The sequence below is a fragment of the Cryptomeria japonica genome, chromosome 3 (assembly GCF_030272615.1).
Source record: "Cryptomeria japonica chromosome 3, Sugi_1.0, whole genome shotgun sequence".
In the NCBI taxonomy this organism is placed as follows: Eukaryota; Viridiplantae; Streptophyta; class Pinopsida; order Cupressales; family Cupressaceae; genus Cryptomeria; species Cryptomeria japonica.
Window position 1 is genome coordinate 957459327 of NC_081407.1, and position 23676 is coordinate 957483002.

General features: G+C 37.9%; 1 protein-coding gene across 11 annotated transcripts in view; it reads right to left on the reverse strand.

Annotated features, from left to right (window-relative positions):
• Positions 1–1733: 1733 nt before the first annotated feature.
• LOC131035566 (EID1-like F-box protein 2) overlaps positions 1734–23676 on the reverse strand; it is a 68529-nt gene continuing 46586 nt past the window's right edge. For 4 of the 11 annotated variants that reach the window (XM_057967283.2, XM_057967284.2, XM_059217052.1 and 1 more), the window contains 2 exons: positions 3407–3476; positions 1734–3204 (listed from right to left, as the gene is read on the reverse strand). In XM_057967283.2, the coding sequence (XP_057823266.1) occupies positions 2062–2811 (750 nt within the window). In that variant the 5' untranslated portion in view covers positions 2812–3204; positions 3407–3476 and the 3' untranslated portion in view covers positions 1734–2061. Of the gene's footprint in view, positions 3205–3406; positions 3477–3575; positions 3834–9391; positions 9465–23676 lie in introns of those variants that run through there. The other 7 variants (XM_057967287.2, XM_057967288.2, XM_057967289.2 and 4 more) reach the window with 5 other exon arrangements.

Consider the following 23676-nt stretch of genomic DNA (forward strand, 5'->3'; position numbering starts at 1 on the left):
GCTTTGCTCTCGATAGGTGATCTCCAATGGTTGTTTTTTGTTAGCTCAATTGTGTATTGTTATAAATGATGACAATCCATTTAAAGTCCTTCAATTCATATATTGACAACTACTTTAGTTACAAATCATCTAAAAGTAACAAACAAACCAATTATTTGATTTGTTACTTTGAGCCGTTAGGTCGTCAATTCGGGTATTTCCTACTAAATATATCTCGGGGTATTTAATTTGAAGCCAAGGAAGACAACTACTACTCGGATCAGGCCATTGATGTGGTCCTCCAATCAATGCTTTTGCGCGCTGTTCATCATAAGATGTAAAGCATGTCTTATGGACGAGATAATTATTCAATATACACTGATTGATGGGACCCAATCAATCATCTTCATAATTGGTGGCAATTGGGATACCACGTCTCTTTCTGGATAGGAAATGTTTGGTACAGGAGATAAGAGACCCAGTTGGACATAACTTTGCGATAATATATTAAAATCTTATTTTAACTTTCTAAGGTGGTGAAAAACATACTAGCTAAATGCAATCAACATGGTTTAATTTTTTAAATTTTGCCCTTAGTAGACACCATTTTTGAGAAATTTTTTACTTCTGTTACAAAGGAGTAAGACGAGTAAGCTTGTAGAGTTTGTTTATGATTCTTTTGTAAAACATGATCACGAGAGCTCCTGGATCAGTTAGTTGACAAATCAGACTGATTTAAAGGAAGCATGTGAAAAAATAAATTGCATGTTACAATTATCCAATCCATGAATTTTTACTTGTGCGCTGCACCATCTATTGTACTACCCTCGGTGAGCATAACCCACTGTTACTGACGCCACGTCACACAGAACCCATGGCCGATGTTTTACGAAAGAGAATAATTACTAAAATCCTTCGAAATAAATTCAATTTGACTTCTAAGCTGGCCACTGTTATTAAGAGAAGATTTTTGTCAGTCCTTGGTTTGTAAACATTTTCAAAAGCTTTCTAATGTGTAAGAACTAAAAGAATTCCCAGATGTCTACCGAATTGTAACCAATACACACTGATTGGACAAAAACGCTCCAAAACCATATTCAAACATAAATTTAAGATACTGAAATTTATACAGTTTACCTATATATAATGTGGTAGGACAAAGTCAAGAATGTGCCTTTCAAGGAAACACTTCCCATGTCTAAAAATGAAGTTATTAAAGAGATCAGGAAGAAGCTACATAAGAATATTGCCCTTCTGTCACATAACTATAGCCATTAACATTCTAACTTTCTAACCATTTACGACTATACCTTATACATGAAGCTGATTACAAATGAGATCAAGATTAGCTCCTAAAGAGCATTAACATTAAAATACAACTAAAATATCAGCATTAGAAGCCAACAAAGGAAGATCAAGAGCCACAACCTAGAATTTCATATTAGAGGTCACTTTTGGGGATTTCAACTTGGGTCTCAGCAATGAAAAGCCAATGATTTAACCAATTAAGCTCAACCCCTCTGGCTTCCATTCAACATTTTCAAGATTTGTTGGATCATTCTACCCCATGTTGATATAGGTAAGAACTCTCGTGATTAATGAAAAACAGTCATTTCCTAGAAAAAATGTTTAAAACAAATGAATTCCAATGGAAAATTAAATTCCATCCTAGAAAAGCTAAAGCCAGTGATAGCACTACAAACCTTAAACTTATCTGATAAATACTACCTAATTTGTATATAAAAAACTGACAATATACAACATGAATAAATTAGCCAAATATTAATATGATTTCCTACAAGGAAACAGGTCAATCGAAATATTACAGGTCATTCATCCTTCATTTGATCCATAAGTTTACAATCCATATGAGCCTAGATAGACGTGTCCCATTCTATACTATCCTGCCCTTAGGGCCTTCTCTCCATTATCCAGAATACATCCTAAGTTGTTCCATTTTCATCGTGTAAAGACAAATTATAGATCACTCATGCACAAATGAAATGGTGAAATAAATAGAATTAAAACTGATGTCGATATATTAAACCATTAAGACCCTTCAGCAAAAAAATATGTAGAAATTTATTCTTCTTCTGAAGCAGTTTCAGAGTCCGAGAGAGGTAAAAGAGTGCAAACTCCAAGCAAGTGCCCATTGAGGCATACAAAATACTCAATTTGATCTTCATAAGCCCCCAATCTTCTATATGCACTCCTAGAAATCATATTGGCTTGTACCATACTCCATACCTTAGTCCGACAATATGGGCAGGATTCTTTTGGATGTAGTTCAACTTGTCTTTCAATCAGCATTTTCCTTACCTTTGACTTTCCAAAAGCCTTGAATATGCCTCGAAATAATCCCACATCACCATCTTCTCCTTGATCTAGGTGCTCACATGGATCTGTAACATATAGAGTGTCGGTTCTGCACTGTTGGACAAGAAAACTCTTGCCAGATGTTCGTGAGAATCTTGTTCTATACACAAAGTGTCCTGCTATAGAATTTGACTGACAAATGTTGTTGCCATCATGACATCCTGAACAATAAATCATAAGCTTTCCCAAAGCATTCCAATTCCCATCAATTGTACCATGACTACCTCCAGAGAGAAGATCAGAAACCATTTTTGGTGCCCGTGATAGACAAAACTCTTTCCAAAGAATCCGTTTGGCTATGTCTTCAAACCATTTGCAAACGCAGGCCACAGAACAAAGGGTCCTAGGATTCCAATTTAGGGATTTAAATACAAGTACCAGTACTGTTTCACTGAGATGTCCATTGGTGCAAATACAAGATCCAGAATGTATACAATGTGATCTCTTGACCAGCATTGTTGAGGTTATGTTCCTTCTAGCAATAAGAAAACAGACTAGAAACCAAAGTAGGATGAATAAGATAGAAGATCAAATTTAATTTTATGCACCGTCAAAGATTCCAAACACCGTTTTTGTGTGAACTCTCATGAACAAAGAACCCTTCTAAATGGCCAACGAACAGTTCTTCTAGAGCATCCCATATGTCAATTTACCTTTATTTTGGGTATGGAAAAACATTCACTATCTTATACCATGGTGTACTCATGAGCCTTCCTTGTTAAATAGTTTCAGGAGTAGAACAACAACTAAACCCCTCACTCCACAGAATAAATAGTGGCTGATTGGTAAGAAACCTGAAACGTGCATCTTTGTCAGCATATAAACTAAAGCATCCAACTGTCATAGGTCCTGCTCCAAAATTTGAAATATACAAACCTACATTAGCGCCTCAGGCAGACAAAAAGAAGCAGAGAGAAATTTATTGCATGGTGCTATTCATGTCATATTCTAGAAGCTACCTTAATCAAAGGGAATCGCATGAGAAACCAAAGAACTATCTAAACTCATTTGTCAAAAAATCCACATTATTGGTAGTTTCAATTATCATTACCTCACTATCACAAAGAAGTGCTAAGTCATGATCATTTACTGGTGGCTTTCCCACTAGATAAACGCATTCCCTATCAGAAACAAGAAAACACTAATCAGCATTATATATCATCAAAGCCATTCTAAAACAGAACAAACCTTGACAATAAAGAGAGTATTTTCTTTTATACCAATATTTCCAAAATCAGTCAAATTTGTGATCACAGAATTTCAATAAGACTGGTAGCAGTGTTTGTAACTGGACTAATACTTTAGGAAGGCAAAAAGAAGCAAAAAGATAATTACTGCACATTGCAGTTCATGATTGTTAGAATAACGTATTGTTTCTTTAATGGTCATCTAGTTGTCTAGTTTGCTTAGGTAGTTTTCAAATTCAAAATACAAAACTTCGTTTTTGAGGAAAAACGGTTAAACCCTTTTACAAAACGATTTTTAAGGCAAAAAATCGCACAAAACCCACAATAATTTTTAATGGACAAAAATTATTTTTAAAAAACCCCGAAACTCCAAAAAACGCAGAAGAAAAATCCCGTCGCGACCAGGGAAAACCAGAAAATCGTGCAGAAAAAGATGCGTCGTGGCTAAATAATCGGCTGCAGAAAAACACGGGCATGAAAAATGCGAAAATACCACCACCCGCAAACCCTAGAACCGCCGAACAGAGACTAAGGCATAGGGGCGGGCCGAAAATACATTCGTGCGGCTCAAAAACAAAAAAAACCCGCTGCATGCACATGAACAGGAAATAGTGACGAAAGAAGACGCAAAAACGCAGAGTTCGTCGAAAAAACGCAAGAAAGGAGGGTCATTGCAAAAAAGCTCCACAAAGTTTATGCAGGCAGAGAGAAAAACTCCCGACGGCAGCTCTCAAAACGAATGCAGACGCACAGAAAACAAACACGCGAGCTTGAAGAAATGAGAACCCTCTCGTGCGTGAAAACTAAAAACCCTCACAATCTTCTAAAACCTCCAAAATCTTCAGAAAATTTTCACAGAATTACTAACGAATTATTTTATTTTCATAAAAAAATCGAAGAACAAATTTCTGGAAAAAATTCCAGATCAGAAGAGGCTCAAATTTCTTAAAAAAATCGCCAAATTTTATAGAACCCCATTATTACGATGAGTAATTGGTAAAAAAATCAATGTATTAACAAGAAGCAAAACGCTTCAATATAAAGAATTTACAAGATTACAAAATTAGCAAGCTTCTAAGAAGAAACTGAAGAAGATCGAAGAAACGATCTATCTACATAATTTACATATTTTACATAAATGACCATAAATTAATAATAAACAATATTATTCTAAATTTCTAATAATGATGTATGCTAGATGCTACCTTAGTCAAATGAAATGTACAAGAAACAAAGTAACAATCAAGTGCACTTATAAACAAATCCATGTTATTGGTAGTTTCAAATTCAACTATCATTACCTTCCTTTCAAAAAGAAATGCAAAGTCATGATCATTGATTGGTGGCTTTTCCACTAGATTAAGGCATTCCTTATCAGAAGCAAACCAATACTAATGAGCATTTTAAACTATCAAGGCTGTTCAACTTCAATAAACTGAACAAAACTTGACAGTAAGGAGCGATTTTTAGGGAATTTGGAATTTCTTCCATACTAATGTTTTGCAAAATCAGTTGAATTTATGATAACTATATTTCATTGGACCGGTAGTAGAGTCCATACATCTTTGTTTTATTGAACATAGTTTGTTATGACAATATTAAATTTGATTTCAAAGATGTAGTACCCACCTTACTAGCATCCTCTGTTTTTAGACTTTAGCATGGTCGTGACTCAAATTTTGCCATAGCAATGAGGGCAACATTGTAATTTAGGTCCTGTTTTTGTAATAAATAACATGTGGTATGTGGACCTACTGCTGATTGAGGACATTTATGTGATGCAACCTATAAATCTTGGTTAATGGTTACATGATAAAATAACACTGTTTTTTCCAGAAGCTTGAATATGAACTATGTAGCACTGCAAACATAACCTTAAAGCTCATTTGATTAGTTAGCTGATCATTTTCTATTTTGCCATGAAGTTGCAATTTGATGTAGTTTTTGTTGTTTATAACAATATACAGTTTTATAGGAGTTGCTGCTTACATCTTTTGTCTAGTTTTGCAGTAACACTGCAGCTTAGAAGAAAAGTACTGTGGCAACTGGTTCCATAAAATCTCACTTCACAGTATTTACTAGCAATTATTCTATGGAAAGTAGTTCCTGCCCTTTGGCTAATTGTGGTGTCTTTTCATGTCCTCTAGCAATTGGATTGGTTGCTCGGTTTATTCTTGCTAAGTGTTGTTATTTACACCAAGGGTCATGCATTTTGAGTGTTTTTGAGTTGTAGCGTATAAGTGCAGTATAGGAAAGCATGCATTGACACCAGTTACAGAGTGTTGCAAACTGTAAGGATATTGTTGGCACCCTTGGAGGCTTCATAATGGCAATAAACTTGCAATATTCCAAAAACATAGTAGCAAGAAAAGTCAAGGCCTTCCTCTTTTAGAACTTTCCCACAGCAGGTTTCTCTAGAGAAACTCCCTTGTGCTAAGCTCTTTTTATGTGTATGTTTCCATTTTGGTGCACTGCTTACACGCAATTATAAGCATTTAATCATAGCATTACAAAACTTATTCCTTGTTAATATCAAAAATTTTCAACTGGAATTTTATTTTTTTAGATATTAAGTAATCGTTGTATTTTCAAGTTGATTATTCATTTTTTCACCATTATCCGCCCCCCTCTCTCCACTCACATAGCATTGAGCTAAATTTCAAATAAAAAGAAGGCAGATGCCTAGCCTCAATCCCTTGCATGAAATAAAACAGTTAAGGGTATAGTTAAGGGTATAGCTGGGAAATTATTCACTATTGCCAACCATTGATGTGAAGAGCAGAGAGGCTGGTGGGCAGCATACCAAAGTGAACAATAGCAACAAAATGAGTGCAAAATGGTTTTGGCCACTGCATTAAGCTTCCACTGTTCAGATTAACCTTTTAATCACCTTCAATGGTGCAGCTTTAGTTTGCATTAAACAAGTTACCCAACGACAGAGTAAATATTTGGCTGGTAAGATATGAGAGATACAAAATGATTACAGTCCAGCCAATTAAGAGTTGTACAGGTTAGCAGGGAAGGACAAGCCTGACATGTGGTAAGAAGGGATCACCATGAACTCAAGATTTTCAAAATGAAGACACTATACTGAAGAAATATCCACAATTGCAGCAACTTTCTTAGATTGCATGTTACAGCAGAGCTATGGACAAAATTGTCTGTTTTGATGATAGAGCTTTGAGAATTTCTGAGCACCATTTACTTGAAGAGTTAGGAGCAGACCTGAACTAAGGCTTCAAGATGTCTGTAGAGGAAAAAAAAGACTCAAGAGTGTCACAGAATCAATGGCCTGTTTTCTTGCATAAGGAATACAAACATTCCACTCATGAATACTCATTTTGTGACCTTTTTCATAATAACTTTAATAACAAAATGCATGAACTCATTTTGTGACCTTTTTCATAATAACTTTAATAATAAAATGCATGATACCAGTTTGATCCATAATTGACAGAACTGCATTGAAAAATAGAACCATTTATCTCGATGCACACAAGTTACCAGAAAGGCCCCATGAAATAGACTACCAAAGAACAAACTGGGACAGTTCTTTCAAGCCGGTTGCCACATAAGATCCTAGTAGGTGAATGTACACAGCGGACAGCAATTATAGATTTATAAGCAGTGTATTGACAAAGGACAAGTGGCAGATGGCACATGCCCAGTTAAAATGAGAGCAAAGTTGTGGCAGGAGGAGTTGTACAGGTGCAGAAAGTATTGCTTGAATAGAAAAGCCAGGGCTCTAAGTGAGAAAATAAAATAACAAAAGATTTATTCTACTCCTCGCACATGATAAAACAAATAATAAAATATCAGACACTGGTTGGTGACAGACAGTGGAGGCCTTAGTCATTACAATAGAAACAAACTCCAGCCCTATGATTCCTGGAGCCTCTTTAACAAATGGACTTGAGTTTCTATTTTTCTAATAACAATAGGATCCACACATTCGATAAATCAACACATTGATGAAAAAGTAAAGCTTCTGTTGATTAAAAAGTAGCACATAGGTAATTCTTGATATTGCTACACATGACTAGTATTGTAGAATTAGAAGTACTCTGGTGGTGTAAGATGGGTTCTATTTGGCTTCTCACTATGGTGCATTCAAGTACTCCTTTCTACTGGAAACATTTTATACAAACACATAAATTTCAATACTTTGAAGACTTTTCAGAGCAAAGCATTCAGTGCTTACCATCATCTGACTAGGAGAAGAAAATTCAACTTTTGGCTCAAGAATCAAGATTAGTGTCAAGTACAATAAAGTGTCTCAGTGATCCAATTTCCTGTTGAGGGTCAATGGACCCCACATGAAATTTAACTTATTAATATTTTGTAATTGTCTTTGTTTGTTATTCATAGTTGATAAAGTTGGTTGGTTAGTTAAAAGTAGTTATATTTCTTAACCACCACAAGAGTTTATAAAAAGCATGTCATTACTCCCATTTGTACTGTCTTTAGACCACTAATGGCAGAGCTAAGTATAAAGTGTCAACTTTGTAAGGAGTAACCTTTCAAGAAATGAATGAGAGCACTTTTACGGTTTCTATGCTTTGAAAGATTTGTTTCTTTCTCCTTGATCTTACAGATTCACTTCACTAATTCTGTTTAGTAAAGTAGGTTGGTTGGTTTAAAGATCATCTCCATCTATTATTATTTGCATTGTTGTGGAACAAAGCATTGTTGTATGTGAGCTCAACATTTTAGAAGGAACTCTATCACTATTCCTTCAAAAGTGTTGATTGTTTTTGCATTATTTTAGCTTACAATTGTTAAAATGATGAAATCTTTTGCCATTGTAAATATGTATATTGCATCATTGTACTTGTTCACGGGTTATTAAACGGTACCACCCACCTACCCCCATGCCCATCCCCACCCAGTGAATTGTGGGGAGATTTAATCCCACATGCTGCCCCTTACCGGTTTGTGCAAGCAAATTTTTAGAGATAACATTCCTAAACACAAGTTTGACTATTTCTTGAGAAAGTTCTAAGAGCATTCAAAATCAACCAACTTTTTTACACAAGTATAGGTTCATATCGGTGAAAGTGCTATGAAATATATACGCTAATTACAAATCAGGGACTTGTTGTGACCTTTTCACACATCGCCCCATTGCAAATGGGGACCCCCCTGATTTTTGCTTTTTAGGGTTTTGCCTTGGCATCGCAACAACGAATCACCAGTCTTTTTACAATGAGGAGTCTGAGTTTTTTATAGGTGGTCATCAAAGTCAATTAGGGAAATTATGATCGAAACAGTGTTTCGACACCATCAAAGTGCTTAGAGAGCCCAAAGGACGAAAAGCGCAATTGCTTAGGGTCAAATTTAACAACTTTCTATTTTTAGAAAGTGCTTTTTTTGCCTTTTCCTATTTTTTAGGAAGTTTTGTTTTTGGCACTTTGGGACTGATCCCTCGAATGGCTATTTTAAGAAAGTTTTTCCTATTTTTAGGGATTCTCACTTTTTCTATTTTTGGAAAGGGGGATCTAGGGTTTAGTTGGTTTGCTCAAGGTCATGAGGTTTATGTGTCTCCAAGTTGAAAAACAAAGGAAAAAAATCTCACCCAAATTCAAACTTGTCCGGAAAAGCATCAATCTCCAAAATTTGTTTAAATCTTCAAGGAAAATTTCTTGAGAGGTTAAGGAAATTTGCAATCATGGAGAAGGAAAATTATTTTCAAAGTCCTACATGAGAGAGGAAAATTATTTTCAAAGTCCTACCCAAGCGAGGAAAGGAATTTATAAAGTCCTACAAGACGAGGAAAATCATTTTCAAACTCCTACACATGGCAAGGAAAGAAATTTTCAAAGTCCTACACAATGAGGAAAGGTTTTCACCAACTCCAACTTGCACAAGGAAAATGTTTGGTATTGGAGTTGATTTCTCAACCCCACAGCTCCCGAAGATCACCTGCAATCAAACACCTGCCACAAAATAAGAGAGAAGCAAATAGCTATGGAGGCCAAAAGATTGTTGATCCAAAAAGATAAATCATATTGATTATCTAATAACTGAATGAATATACAATGTACAATGAGGTGCTTATAAAGAAAGCACTGTGCTAAATTTAGGAGAACTAAAGTGCAAGCATGAGGAGCTAAATAAAGCTCAACTCTAGCTAACTAGATGCATAAAAGCTAAACTAGGTGCACAACTAAAATAAGCACTCCTAAGTGAACTTAAGCAAAAAAAAGCATAACTAGTTGTCATAAAGCAACTAACGGCTAAATATGCTCTAACATTTGGCAAACTCCGATTTTGAAGGGGAAAGAATTTCATCAAGTCTACCTAGCATTGGGAAAGATTTTTGTGAAGTCCGCCTAGAAGAGGAAAATTTTTGGTGAAGTCAAATTTGATTAAGGAAAGAAATTTCCAATCTCCGATTCACATGAGGAAAAATATCTACCAAGTCCGCCTTGGTGAGGAATGTTTTTTGTGAAGTCCAATTTGGACTAGGAAGAGAAATCACCAAATCCGCCCAGCATAAGGAAAAAGTTTGCCAAACTCTGATGGTTGAAGAGGAAAAATTTTGCCAAAGTCCGATTTGGAGAGGAAACGTTTTCACCAACTCCGACTGGCATGAGGAAAATATTTGGCAAAGTTTGCCCTACATGAGGAAAAGATTACATCAACTCAGACTTGCACTAGGAAAGTGTTGTGACCATTTCACACATCGCCCCATTAAAATGGGGACCCCCTCTTTTTGCTCGGTTTTGCCTATTTCTCTCTCTGCTTTTAGGGTTTTGGGTTAGTGAGTCAGTCGTTTGGATTAGGGTCAAGCCTTAGGGTTTCCGTTTTGATCATTTTAAGCCAGAGTCCAGTCCAATTTTGAGAGATTGTTGAGCTTCCTCTCGTAGGATGCAATTTTGAAGTGGGGTAAATTCGTCAGAGGTTGAGTAGGTTGGTCTAGGTTCAGTCGGAATTTTGAATATAAATCCAAATTTTGCCTAAGTGTTGATGATGGAGTTGTGGAATTTTGTCTGATTGAATGTTTTTGACCAAATTTTGAAAATTTTGATAATTGATTCCAGGCATTGGAAAAGTCTTATTGTTGCCTTGTCAAGTGGTTAAAACTCTAAATTCATGATATTTTGGCCTAGGGAAGCAAAATCGCTCCTGTCCCTCAGTGAAGGACCGGAGCTTGTTTCTCAAAATTTCACTGTCCTTGCAGGATCAAGACGATTTTTGGATTGGAAGATATAAAGGAGGGCATGTTCTGTCCATTGAATATAATTTGAAGAAATTTGCAAACAAGGAAATGTGCCAGAAGGACAAAATCGCTCCTGTCCCTCACTGAAGGACCGGAGCTTGAAATCCAAAATTGCCTTGTCCTTGAAAGATTTGAATGATTTCGCGATTTGAGGAAAACAAAAGAAGTACATCTTATCAGTTGAATATAACTTGAAAGTACCATAATGAGGAAAATTGGCCCTAGAAGCAAAATCGCTCCTATCCCTCTGTCAGGGACCAGGGCGAATTTTAGTGATAGCTCCCGTCCCTCTCCAAGGGACCAGAGCGATTTTTCTTATAAGACAAGTTTTGGGCGAAGATCAAGTGAGTGTTAAGTTTGAGGCAAGCAAAGGAGGCGTAACGAATCCATTGAAGATAATTTGAAGATTGCAAGACGCCAAGTGAAGCTCATATTGTCCTAGACGCTCCTGTCCCTCTCCAAGGGACCAGAGCGATTTCTTCCTTAGACAAATTTCTCGCCAAGATGAAACGAATTCCATCTTAAAAATGAATGAAAGGGAGCATGACGAGTCCATTGAAGATATTTTTAAACATTGGCAAAGTGTGATTGAGCTTACAAGTACAAGTTCGCTCCTGTCCCTCAGCCAGGGACCAGGGCGAAATATTAGTTATGTTGCCTTCCTTACAAGTTTAAAATCACTCCAGACCAAGGTACGAGGAGGCAGTGATGTTTTAAGGGTGCTTCAAGAGAAACAAAGTTGCAAAGATCGCCAAATATGATGAAATGCCTAAGTTCGCTCCTGTCCCTCTCCCAGGGACCAGAGCGAAATCTCTAGATGTGCTTAAATTTTGAATATCAATCCCATTCTATACGTTCAAGAAGGATCAAGGGACCTCATTTTACACTGTGAAGGCAATTGCGAGTTGATAGGAACAAGAATGAGCCCAAGACACCAAAGATCGCTCCTGTCCTTCAGGCAAGGACCAGGGCGATATTCACTAAGTTGGTCATTTCCTTCAAAAAACGATAGCAAGGCAAGGTCGCACAAGGTCGAAAATGTCTTTGAGAAGATGATAAGCAAGGAACCAAACATCAAAAGGTGACCAACTTGAGGAAAGAAGCAAGTTCGCTCCTGTCCTTCAGTCAAGGACCAAGGCGATATTCATAAAATCAATCATTCTTTCCAAAGATCACATCAAAGCAAAGTTACACAAGGTTGAAAATGTCATTTGAAATGTGATGAACAAGGAGTTAAGGTTAAAAGATGACAAATTTGAGCTAGAATGTCAAGATCGCTCCTGTCCCTCACCAAGGAACCAGGGCGATATTCACTCAAAATATTAAATTTGCTTTGTAAAGGACAAGTGAGTATGCGTGGAATGAAAGAATAAAGTTGTTACTTGCCTTGTGATATAAATTAGTGATTAAGGAGGCAAAGACCAAGGAGTAAATGCAAGATCGCTCTTGTCCCTCACCAAGGGACCAGGGCGATAATGATCTTAAAAGGCATTCATCTACAAAATTGAATAGATCAAGCTCGAGATTCCCAATGGAGATGCCAGTTTCAACGCAGAGGAAGTGATTTTAAGCGTAAAGGACGAGAAATTCAAGAGCAAAATGCTAGATCGCTCCTGTCCCTCTCCCAGGGACCAGAGCGATGTGGTTTGTACTCCTTACATCTCCCATATTTTGGCGCTAACATCATGTTCAAATTGTATTAAATGCTAAAATTCGCTAAAATTTGAAATATTCAATTAAAATTAGCATTTAAAAAATTGCACAAAACATTTAATTAATAATTTTTGCCTTTAAAAGATCGAATTAATTAATTACGAAGGCATTAAATTAATTAATTATTATTTTAAATAAATAACTTGGGGCGCTTGGGTTTTTTATTTTCCATATTTTAAAAAAAAGTCGGCCTTGATTTTTATTTAAAATTTGTTTTTATTTTGCCTTATTTCCAAAAGTCGGCCTATGTGCAATTAGAGGGTGAGCGCCTATATAATGAGGATGTGATATCTCATTTCAAACCATCATATTCATCCTTTCATATGCGAAATATCAAGGTGCGAATTTCATCAAGGTGATGCGAAACATCATAAAAGGGAGTGCGCATTTGGTTTGAAGCAAAGCGAATTTGCCATCATCACGTTGAAGACCCCTAAGGTTGGCGAAGTTACTAGGGAAGGTGTTCGCTTGAGGAAGATCACGTTGAAATCTTCAAAACTCCAATTTTTGTCTAGACAAATCGCCTTATTTTGCATTTTTAGAGTTAGCTCGCAAGAGAGGTATGGCGAAGATTCCTAAATTTAATCTCTAATATATAGTTATACATTGCAAAATCTATTACTTATTATGAAATGTTGTGTAGGTGTTACGATGGCGACCCCAAAGGCGGGAGCATCCACCAGTCGTCCAGCTCTCATGAAGGAAGATCAAAAGAACGAAGAACTGGAGACCAAGATCGTGTCTAAGTGGAGCAACATTGGAGATACCAACTTGGGCAACTTCAGTACGAAGAAGTTTCGAGAGGTCCCTTATATTGGCAAGCCATCACCTTTCGCCAGGAGGATAATTGAAAGTGGCATCATTAAGGCGGCCGGCTTCCCTCCAGCAGTCCAATGCCATGAGTTGATGATCGAGTGTGCTCGCCATTATGATCCTTAGTCCAGAACGATCGTGTCCAAGGAAGGAGATACTTTTGCTTATCTTTCAGAGGAGGCTATAAGTGAAGCTTTTCACTTACCAGAACATAAAGATATGATTTATAAAAGCTTAGAAGGAGCCAAGTCCATGTACGAAGATGATCCAGATGCTTGCCTAAGCATCATCAACAAGAATTGGTTACTTAAGAGTCGTCCTCGCCTGAGCAAGATCCCGAACACACCACATAGGATCGATTTCCAGGAGGAGTACAGAGATTTGATAACAATGCTCAACCGAGTCACAGGAGCCCCTCAAGCCTTCTATTTCGAGAAGTGGATGTTCTACTTCATCCAAGTGATAGTTCAGGGAAAAGGAACAATCCATTGGGCTAGAATGATTAGCCATTGCTTGGACGTACAGTTAAGGAGACTGAAGGCTACCAAGTCATTCCACATGAGTTCATACGTCGTATATGCCTTGATCAGGAGCTTCGAGTACGCAGGGTTACATCACAGAGGAGTGATTGGAAGAGGACCCAGTGAGGTCAGAGTTTGTGATTCCTATGTCCACTTGCATCATCCACCAGGAAGTAACTACAAGTTAGTTAATGATACCTTCACGATGAACATCACCAGGACGTTGCAAGGCGGGATTCACAATAGGCTATCACAGGATGCACAAGAGCTAGTAAAGAGGTACGGTGCTTGGTTTATCCAATTTCCGAAATTTACTTATATTAGAGTTCATGGATGTCCTTCACCTCCATACATGTTGCCGAGATATCCGACAGACAGAATAGTGTTACTTGAAGTAACTAGACAGTTGGCAGCTTATGCGAAGGCATTCAGACACAGACATGGAAATGGAGTTCCTGTACCTATCATATTAGGAAATTCAGTTGAGGTATGTCCTAATGCTCTAGCCATGGATGACGCAGAGAAGGAGTTAGCTTTGTATTCATTTTCATTCTTTGCCTTGAGAGAGAGCTTTGATCCACATGGATATATAGAAGAGACAGTCGGTAGGAAATATAAGCATGAGTTTCAAATAGAAGATTTTATGATGAATCTCTTAGATGATCTTGAAGTGAAAAGGAAAATGCATTCCAGATTACCTTTGGACTTCATCAGGAAATGCAAAATTTACAGAGTGGTCGACCAAGCTCAGGACAGTGGCAGACATCTTCAATCATCTTATGATCGAGAAAGCAAGTCAGTGAGGCTAGATTGGAATGAACCCGAGGTTGTGGATCTAGATGCCTTGATGGCTCCAGTCTTGTCTTGTACTCGCAGATGGGTTGATGTGCAGCATCAAAAGTTGAGAGAGCAGGGCATAGCTATGACTTTCACCTTGGAGGAGAGACCAGTTGAAGGTGGGGCAAGTGTAAGCGAAGGTAATCCTAATCCCAGAAATACAAGTGAAGGCAACCTTCGAAGTGCAAGTGAAGGCAATCTCCATCCTAGAGGCTCGAAGAGGAAAGAAAGACCTAAGAAAAGGGAATCCTCCAAGAAGAAGCAAGAGGCCAACCGAGATCGTTCATCCGGCACATCTTCTCGACAGGAGAAGAGGACATTTGAGATAGAGGAATCCATGGAATCAATGGTACAGAATGATAAAGAAGGACAGGCACCTCGAAGGTCACCAGGTGGATCTCTCCAAGATAATGAGTTGCATGAAGATAAAGAAGATAACGAAGTGACATCTCCTCTCAGAAAAGAAGAAACATTGCCCAAGGAGATTCAGGTTAAAGAAACAAGATCTGCCATCCCAGATTGGTTAAAGGAAAGATTAACGAAGGTAATTGTGGTCGAGGATGAGGACAATGTGATTGATTTGGAGAGTCTCGTTGGACATTCCCAGGAAGTGACAGAAAAGAGGAAGGCTACTAAGATGTCCAAGATGATTAGAGATGAGACTGGATCCAGAATATTACAGATAGCTACACCGGCCGTGGACAAGTATGAAGGTGAGATCCTTGCAGAAGAATATGATGTAGAGACATTTGAGCTTGGTCCACTCACAGCCGAGCAGACACTAGATGATGCCACCGATTCATTTGAGGCATTGAAAGATAAGCTTAGGGAAGAAATGGAGAAAAATAGAAAGCTTGAGAGAGAGAGAGGTGCATGGAGAACATACTTCAGCCATCTCAATCAACCTTTGGGACGTCAGGATCCAGCAGTATCCCCTACACAGGCACTTCCCCTTCAATCAATTGGTGAGGCAGAGAGAGTCAAGAGTTTGGTTCAGCTTATGAGCTCATGGATTGACAAATCCCATACAGTTGCTATTGAATTTGCAACAAGGATGATGCAAACCATTCACCGAGCTATTCAGGTTTTTGAGGTCATCCACAACTTGATGATAATTGTAGCTGCTTTTGCTCATACTAAAGATGTTATCATTCCTGTCTTGCAAGTAATCAGACAAACATCAAGGAAGGTCCTGGCACAGGAAAAGATAATGGATGGAGGACCTCATAGTTTACTTCAGTGGTCAACCTTACTCCAGATGAAGGAAGTTCTCTTCGAGGACATCAATTCTAGGTGCAATCATGTTGAGGAGGTTATCCACCCGATCCAGGACAGAGTATTTGAGGTACTGCGTACCATTCTTGGCAGGAGGATCGAAGTTGAGACAGATGTGGATTTGCAGGAATTGGAGGATAAAGTCAAAGTCATCTTTTGCAAGGATGCTAATGTTATCACAGATGAGCAACGGGACCGGATGTTTGCTACCATGCTCTTGATTGAGAAGACTAAGGAACTTGAACCTGGTTGGGACGCTGCTCTTCTCCAGGCATTTGATCAGGTCATCCACTTGGAAGAGAGAATGAAGAATCTTCCCGAGATTCCAATTGCTGAGATCGAAGGAATCGTGTCTAGATTCATTGCATATGCTAAAAAGGAGCATTGGAAAGGGAATAAGATTCTAGATGAGAGGTTATTATAGATGACATGGCACCTTAATTGTCATTGGTCTATAACTCCTAGATTTTCGTGCCAAATTTAATAATTGGCTATGCATTTAATGTTGTGCAATAAAAGGGGGACTTTTGTAATAAAACCCTAATTAGGGTTTAGGTGTCATAATCTTGGCCTTTGATCTTCTTTTCGATCTGGACCGTTCATTGTAATTGAGGATGCTATATATACCCTCATTTCTTTTCATTTTGAAACTAGAACTAGAAAAATTAGAGATTAAGGAGAAATTAGAGAGATTAGAAGCAAGTTGTTTTTGTAGCAAGATTGAGCTTTGAGGGAGGAATTTCAAACAATTGTTGTACATGATGGCTTTGAGATCAATGAAATATTGAAATTATGGTGTTTTATTGCAATTCTCGTGGTTATCTTCATGGTTGTTCATTTTCTTGAATCATTCTCAATCAAAGTAGTGTGTTAATTCGAAGGACAAAGTGTTGGACTTGATCTTTGGTAGGATTCGCTTTCCAAACCACTAGCTTCTTGCTGATTGTAGGAACGCCTTGCGTGGTCGACTGGAGATATTTGAATCGCTTAAACCTTCAATCGTTATTGTATCTTGGATATGTACCTTCGTGATAGTGTCCTTGATACTTGATGTATTGAAAAATCATTTGTTACCTTAGAAGATCGCATCAATTTCAATTGAGTTGTTAATTTATGGCAATATTGAAGTTGGTAGAATCTTGCCAAGTCTCGTCTACATGGAGTCATTCTTAGGGTTAGACTAGATTAGATCTCTTGCAAACCCTGCCCTTTGATATTTTTGAGAGCTTGTTTAGTTTAGAAAATTCTTCGGAAACGTAAGGCCCCTTGATGACACAGCAATCACAACGACCACTGGTGCTTATCCACACGTAGAGACCCTACTTACAAGAACATTGGAGTCACCCTAACTAATCCTTCTTGCGATATCTTCAGCAGTTAGAGACTTTATTCAAGAGAGGATAAGATGCCTTTGGGTATTTTATTCTGTGTATGATTGTGTACAAAATACACGTCAACAGAAAGGAATTCCTAAAGTCCGCTAATAGGAGGAAAACTTTTCATAAAGTCTGCCTTAAAGAGGAATGTTTTGGGCAGAGTAGCCGGAAACTCCTTTGTCCCTCCTTGGGCACGCGTATCCCCGTGTCCATTCCTGTATCTAAAATGGATATGTATCCGATACAGCCCGGATAGATGTTGAATACTGTACCCACGCGTACCCAAAAAACCTTGATTTCCAACCATGCTAGATACTATGTGATTTGTTTTTTTTTAAATTTGACATAAATCTTCCTAAATTTAATTTTAAAAACCTTCATTCATGCATTTTTAAACAAAACCTACACCAAATGAGAAAGACAAATGAAATATTTTTCTATTTCAGTGACCCATTTTTTGGGTTATCTTCCAATGCAACTCTACTATTTTTGCATATTGTAAAATGTTAAATCAACTTATCATTATTTATGTAGCAATTGTGTGTCTATATTGCTTTTGAAGTAATGAAAATCTCCTCGGATAACTTAGAAAATTGTGTTAAATATATGCGTATGTGTTTTTTATGAATGACGTATCCAGACGTATCCATATTGGGGGTCTTAAAATGGCTGTATCCGTATTTGCATCTGTATCCGTGTCCATGCAACTTTGGTTTTGGGTGAACTCCGATTTGAAAAGAGAATGTTTTGTGAAGTCCGATTTGCATAAGGAATGAGAATCATCAAAGCAAGGAAAGGATTTCACCAGGTCTGATTTTAAGAAGAAATGCTGAGTTCGATTTTGGAAAGAAAAGGGATAGAGTTCGATTCATGAATCTAACTGAAATTGAAAATAGAAACTTACCTTGAAGACTGAATTCAACAAGGAAACAAGACAATTTAATAAGTGACCAAGTTCGATGAATGTAACGAAAATAGAAACAATCAGAACTGAATTTGGAAGGAGGGATTGAGTTTCTAAAATGCAAATCGAACCTCACGAGATGCATTATTCTTATAAGGAATTAAACATTCATTCTTTCATTCAAACAGTTCATAGTTTGCAGAGCAAAACATTTGGAGAGCAAAAGGTTCGAAGGCATTTTACATCTATTTCTTATCTTCTTTTCAAGGTGACGGGTATTCTAGTCCACTTTCTGCCTTTTGGTGAGGATTCAAAACACATCTTTGGTGATTTTCAATCTACTTTTCAAAGTTTTGGAGGAGATTTTCAAGGGACTTATAGTCTGATTTTCACATTACTTTCCAGAAATTGAATCTGATTTCAACATTAATACACAGATTTTGGGGCTGAGTTTTTCATTTTCAGATTTCTTGAGGACCAATTTCAAATCAGACCAAGTTTTTCAAAATTTTACTTTCTTCAATTTCAAGGTGCTTTTTCACACTTGCAGCCTGTTGAAAACTAGAATGTTGAGGAGTTGGAGTGAAAATACCAGAATCAGAACTCATTTTGTCATCAAACCTTCAAAATTCACACTCAAAGTTAAGAATCCTAACTTATTTTCTTTTGGTTTTGCAGATTGCAGATGACAGCAGAGATAGGATCGTCAAGGAGAACACAAATGAAGTTCCAAGCAAACAAGGACTCCCCACCTGAATTGAAGAAGTCTTCAAAATGGAAGGAAGAATTTCAAGGCATCAAGAAAGAAAAGTCCTCAGACTTGGTGAAAATATAGAAAAAAAAGAATTTCGGACTTCTTGGGGGATTTCATCTACAATCCCAGACCTATTGAAGCAATGAGGGCAACTTCTTGAAGGATTTCATCTCCTGAAGAATTAGAGACAAGTTCCCAATCAGAATCAGATGGTGACAAGAGGAGTATTCCAAACAAATTTCCATACTTGGACAATTTCTTGACACAAATTGGAGAATTCAGAGGAATAACATCAATCCAATTCAAGCAGGAAGAATTTCAAAGCAATCAGGAAAGAAAATTTTAATAACTTCAAGCACAGACATTTGCTCCAAGGGGAGACTTCCAGACCTCAAAGATTCAAATGTGAGTGAGAAGAAGAGATCAAAATCTCTAAGGAATCCAAGATCAAAACTAGGTAGAAGCAAGCGCAAAGGACAAAGTCGTCGGCAAGGAAAGATATTCTAAGGCAAGTACATGGAAGAACAAAGTGACCAAGGAGGACATCCAACATGCTGAGGTGCCCCCTCATCATCTTCCAATCAATCAGATTGTTCCAAGTCAAATTGTCCAGGTTCAATGAACCTGACTTATCCATGGAAGCTTATAGAAGGCACACTCCACAATGCAACAACCTTCTATTTTATTATTGGTGTCTATTTAGCAAGAAGGACAAGTGTCCCCAAATGTGATTTTCTCATTGGTTGAGAGGTAGTTAGTTGTAACAAACCCTAATTAGGGTTTTATTTTGTAATCTCGGTCGTTGATTTGAAATCAATCTTGCCCATTGAATTGTAATTGAAGAGACTATAAATTGAGCTCACCCCTCATTTGTAAAACATGGGAGCATGTTGCAAAACATATTGAGATAAGCAAAATGTTGTTTACGACTGCCAAAGTAATAAGTAATGCATTGTTCGAATTGATGGTGATTACTTCTCTTATTTTGGAGTTTGCATGGTTCTTATCCCTCATCATAGTTTAGATTTTATGTTAGACGAATGCAAGATCCAATAAGTATTGATTTATGGTGAATCTTACACTAATACTTTTGATGAATAGATGATTTTTGTTCATTGTGCAAAGTTAGTTTGAGCTTACTTTGTGGATGCTTAACTTTTGTCTAGATAAATATTGTTCGATTTGATGGTAGGTATTCATGACGTAAAGATCATAAGCACGCCCCTTGAAGATTGCACCCGCTTTGTGTAGTTATCCTAGCATGGTGAAGCAAAGTGTGGTTATTGGTTTCACCTAGTCAATACCATCTCTTGAATTCTTAGGAATATATTAGAACTTTTGAACCCTTATCTCCTTTTCAGTTTTCTTTAAGTCCATGATCCAAGACCCAAACGATAAAGCTTCATTGTCTAGACCTTAATTGTGAATTGAACGAGCCAAGCGTAAGTCCCTTTGTGTACTACCATCATATCACAACGCCCATTGAGTTTATCCACACGTCAAGACCTGACAAAATAAACCTTGGAATCACCATATGATCTTCTCGCAATCTTAGCATATGCGGTGATTTTGTTCAAGAGAGGATAGTGTCTTTGGACATTTTATTCTGTGTTCGGTGGGTAATAAAATGCACACCAACAGGACTGAGCATAGACACTTGAGTTGTTAGATCTGGATTGACATTGAGATACATCATTAGTTTCTTGTGGGATACTAGCTTTGACATGTTTGCTTATAAATTCTGGCAGTAACTATTTCTGTTTTTAACCTGAATTGGATTGTAATGTAATGAACTAGTTAAAAACTTATAAAGCTAAGTTACCTGGTTCTTCTCAACCAGTTCCCATTCCTGTACCCAACTGGGCCAGGTTGGGAGCAATATATTTATGGTAGCTTCATTTACTAATACACAGAAGCAATTTTATCAAATGTTGTAAGTGTCATCAAAGTGATATTCGGTATCCTACATCCTCTGACAAATCCAGTTGATTTATCTATAAGCTGTAGTTGTAACAGACCCTGGCTACTGGGAGTTCTTTATATATACAGGCATTTACTCCTTGATTAACATTTAGCCCTATGGGTATTGACTATTGAACCAGCAACTTCCTCAGGAGTAACTAGCAGATTGAAAGTTCACCCATGTGCTAAACTTTCCAAGAAAAATTTATCACATAAGAATTGAGATTAGGTGATATTCTTGGGTGCAATATTAATAACTAGCTCAGCTTGGTTGTCATTCCTGTTCAGTTGGCAACAGGGACACTCCTTATAATGGAGTAATGTTCACTCCTTATGATGATTATTTTGCAAAAGGGAAAAGTTTTTTATGTGATCAAAACATTGACTGCTACAATGAATGGATTCTATACGTCTACCATCTAAAAACAAAAAACAGAATAAATGCAGGTGCACAGCAGTTCTAAACCACATTACAATTTCAGCATGTTTTGAAGGATTGTCAACATAACATATTCATAAGAACCAAAACATTTCAAACTAATGAAGGGTGTACAGTGGAGAATAACTGATCATCTTCATTGGTTCTTGTACCAAATACCGATTCAGAAATTTTATAGACAATTTAGAATGTGAAATTAAATCACTTTAGTCTTTTGTTAGGTTCCTATTATCACAAAAGCTTGCACCCTTGCTGAGCTATCAACTCAACAACTTGTGAAACATGGAAACAACCCCGAAGTGTGGGACCTTGCGCAAGGAGGTTGAATCTCCAGAGAAGGCTGGCTTACTTCTCAATCCAGGTGCAGGTGTTGAACCAACTCAACACTTCAAAACTTACTCCTAAGTCTATCCTAACAACTTGCAGAGGAAAAGAGAAGAGATGAATGCTTAAAATAAAAAGAGGTGATGCACCAAGAGGAGATTGTTTCTTTCCCTACCCGAATGACACAAACAATCAACTGAAATACCCAGGAGATGCACAAACTTCAGTTGCATGAATGACCTCAACGCACGTATGGAGGTTAGAATTTGCTGAATATCAAGAGGGGAGAAGGTTTCCCACAAGTCGCACTCAGAAAAATAAATTTAACACAACATATATGAGAGAAGAGCCACAAAACATACACCTATGATGAAGGTAAGGAAACCTACACAACATACATAAGTTGAAGAAAGGCAAGAATAGCAATTTCAATTCATTCAAAGGCCAATGGCCAAACTTACAGTTGCAAAATGCAGAATAAATACAAGAGAAGTGGAAGAGCATAGAATAGCTCAAGCCAACAGGGAGAGAACCCTTTACAATGAGGCTTAACAGCCTTTATATAGAAAACTGGTCGCAGAGGAGAGACCATTGGTCAAGGAAGAGAAGTCTTGACCCCTGTGTGTGCAGGGAAATGCCAGTCTGGGAGTGCAAGGAAGTGCATGCACCTAACTTCTGTACATGCAAGCAACCTAGCCATACCCTAAAAATGCAACCTTGAGAAGGGTGGATTGACTGACCTTCCAAAGTCAAAGCATGCAGACATGACATAAGTTACCACAACAAGCATGGCCCTATACCTCTCTTGATGGAAATCTTGCCAAAATCATTAAATGCACCCATGTGGCTCCACGAAAGAAGGTGCACAAGTCACAAAAGTCGCCGGAGCATTTCAAGCTTTGAGTGTTAATCACGCCATCCGGAAGTGTTGCAAGCCGGAAAGAAGTTTGCGGACTTCGAAAACTCGGGTTCCCGAAGTGGGGAAGACAAGGAAGGAACTTCGGAACCTCGGGGTTCCAGGGTTTCGGGGAAGGGGAAGGAGAACTTCAGAACCTCAGGGTTCCGGAGTTCCGGGAAAGGGAAGAAGAGACGAAGCAAAAGGAAAAGGGGAGACCTAGCAAAGGAACCTCGAGGTTTCGGAGTTCCGAGGAACTGAAAAAGGGCTAGGGAAAGAAACTTCAAAACCTCGGGCTTCCAGAGTTCTGGAAAACTGGAAAAAGGGGCTAAGGAAAGGGAGGAACTTTGGAACCTCGGGGTTCCGGAGAAGGGAAGAAGGCAAGGAGGGAACCTCGGAACCTCGGAGTTCCGGAGAAGAAGGACAAGAGACTTAGGAAAAGAACTTCAGAACCTCGGGGTTTTGAAGTTCAAAAGAAGGCAAGGGAAAGGAACCTCGGAACCTCGAGGTTCTGGAGTTCCCGGGAACTGAAGAGAAGGACGAAAGGAAAGGAACTTCAGAACCCCAGGGTTCTAGAGTTCCGGGGGAAGAGAGGAGGCTTAGCAACCTGGGAACTTCGAGGTTCCGGAATTCCGGGTTTGAGGACTAAGGAACTTCCTCCAGACAAGACAACACTTCACACTTCATAATTTCATTGCTTTTCTCCTTGTTCAACTGGGGCAGAAATGGTCCATGGATCATATCTCTAATCAGTTCTCATTGATGGACCAAGGGTGTCATAAAATGACAACAGTTCCTAAGGCCATCAACCATATTTTGAATCTTTATAGCCCATCGAAAACTATTGGTTGCCAATATTATCGGGAAAAACAACTTGTCCACTGAAACTAAACAAGAACTAGGTGATTATGACAGCTACTTGCTATAGCACAGGCTAAAAATAATGAGGAAATTTTGAGGGAAAGACTCAATTGTTATAAAAAAAGCCCTATATTAGTTGCTTAGCTTGTGCTTTACGTATATCCTCTGCTTGGGAGTTATGAACTTAAATGGTTTTTTGCTGAAGTGTAACCCAAGTATCATTTTATAATCCAACCTC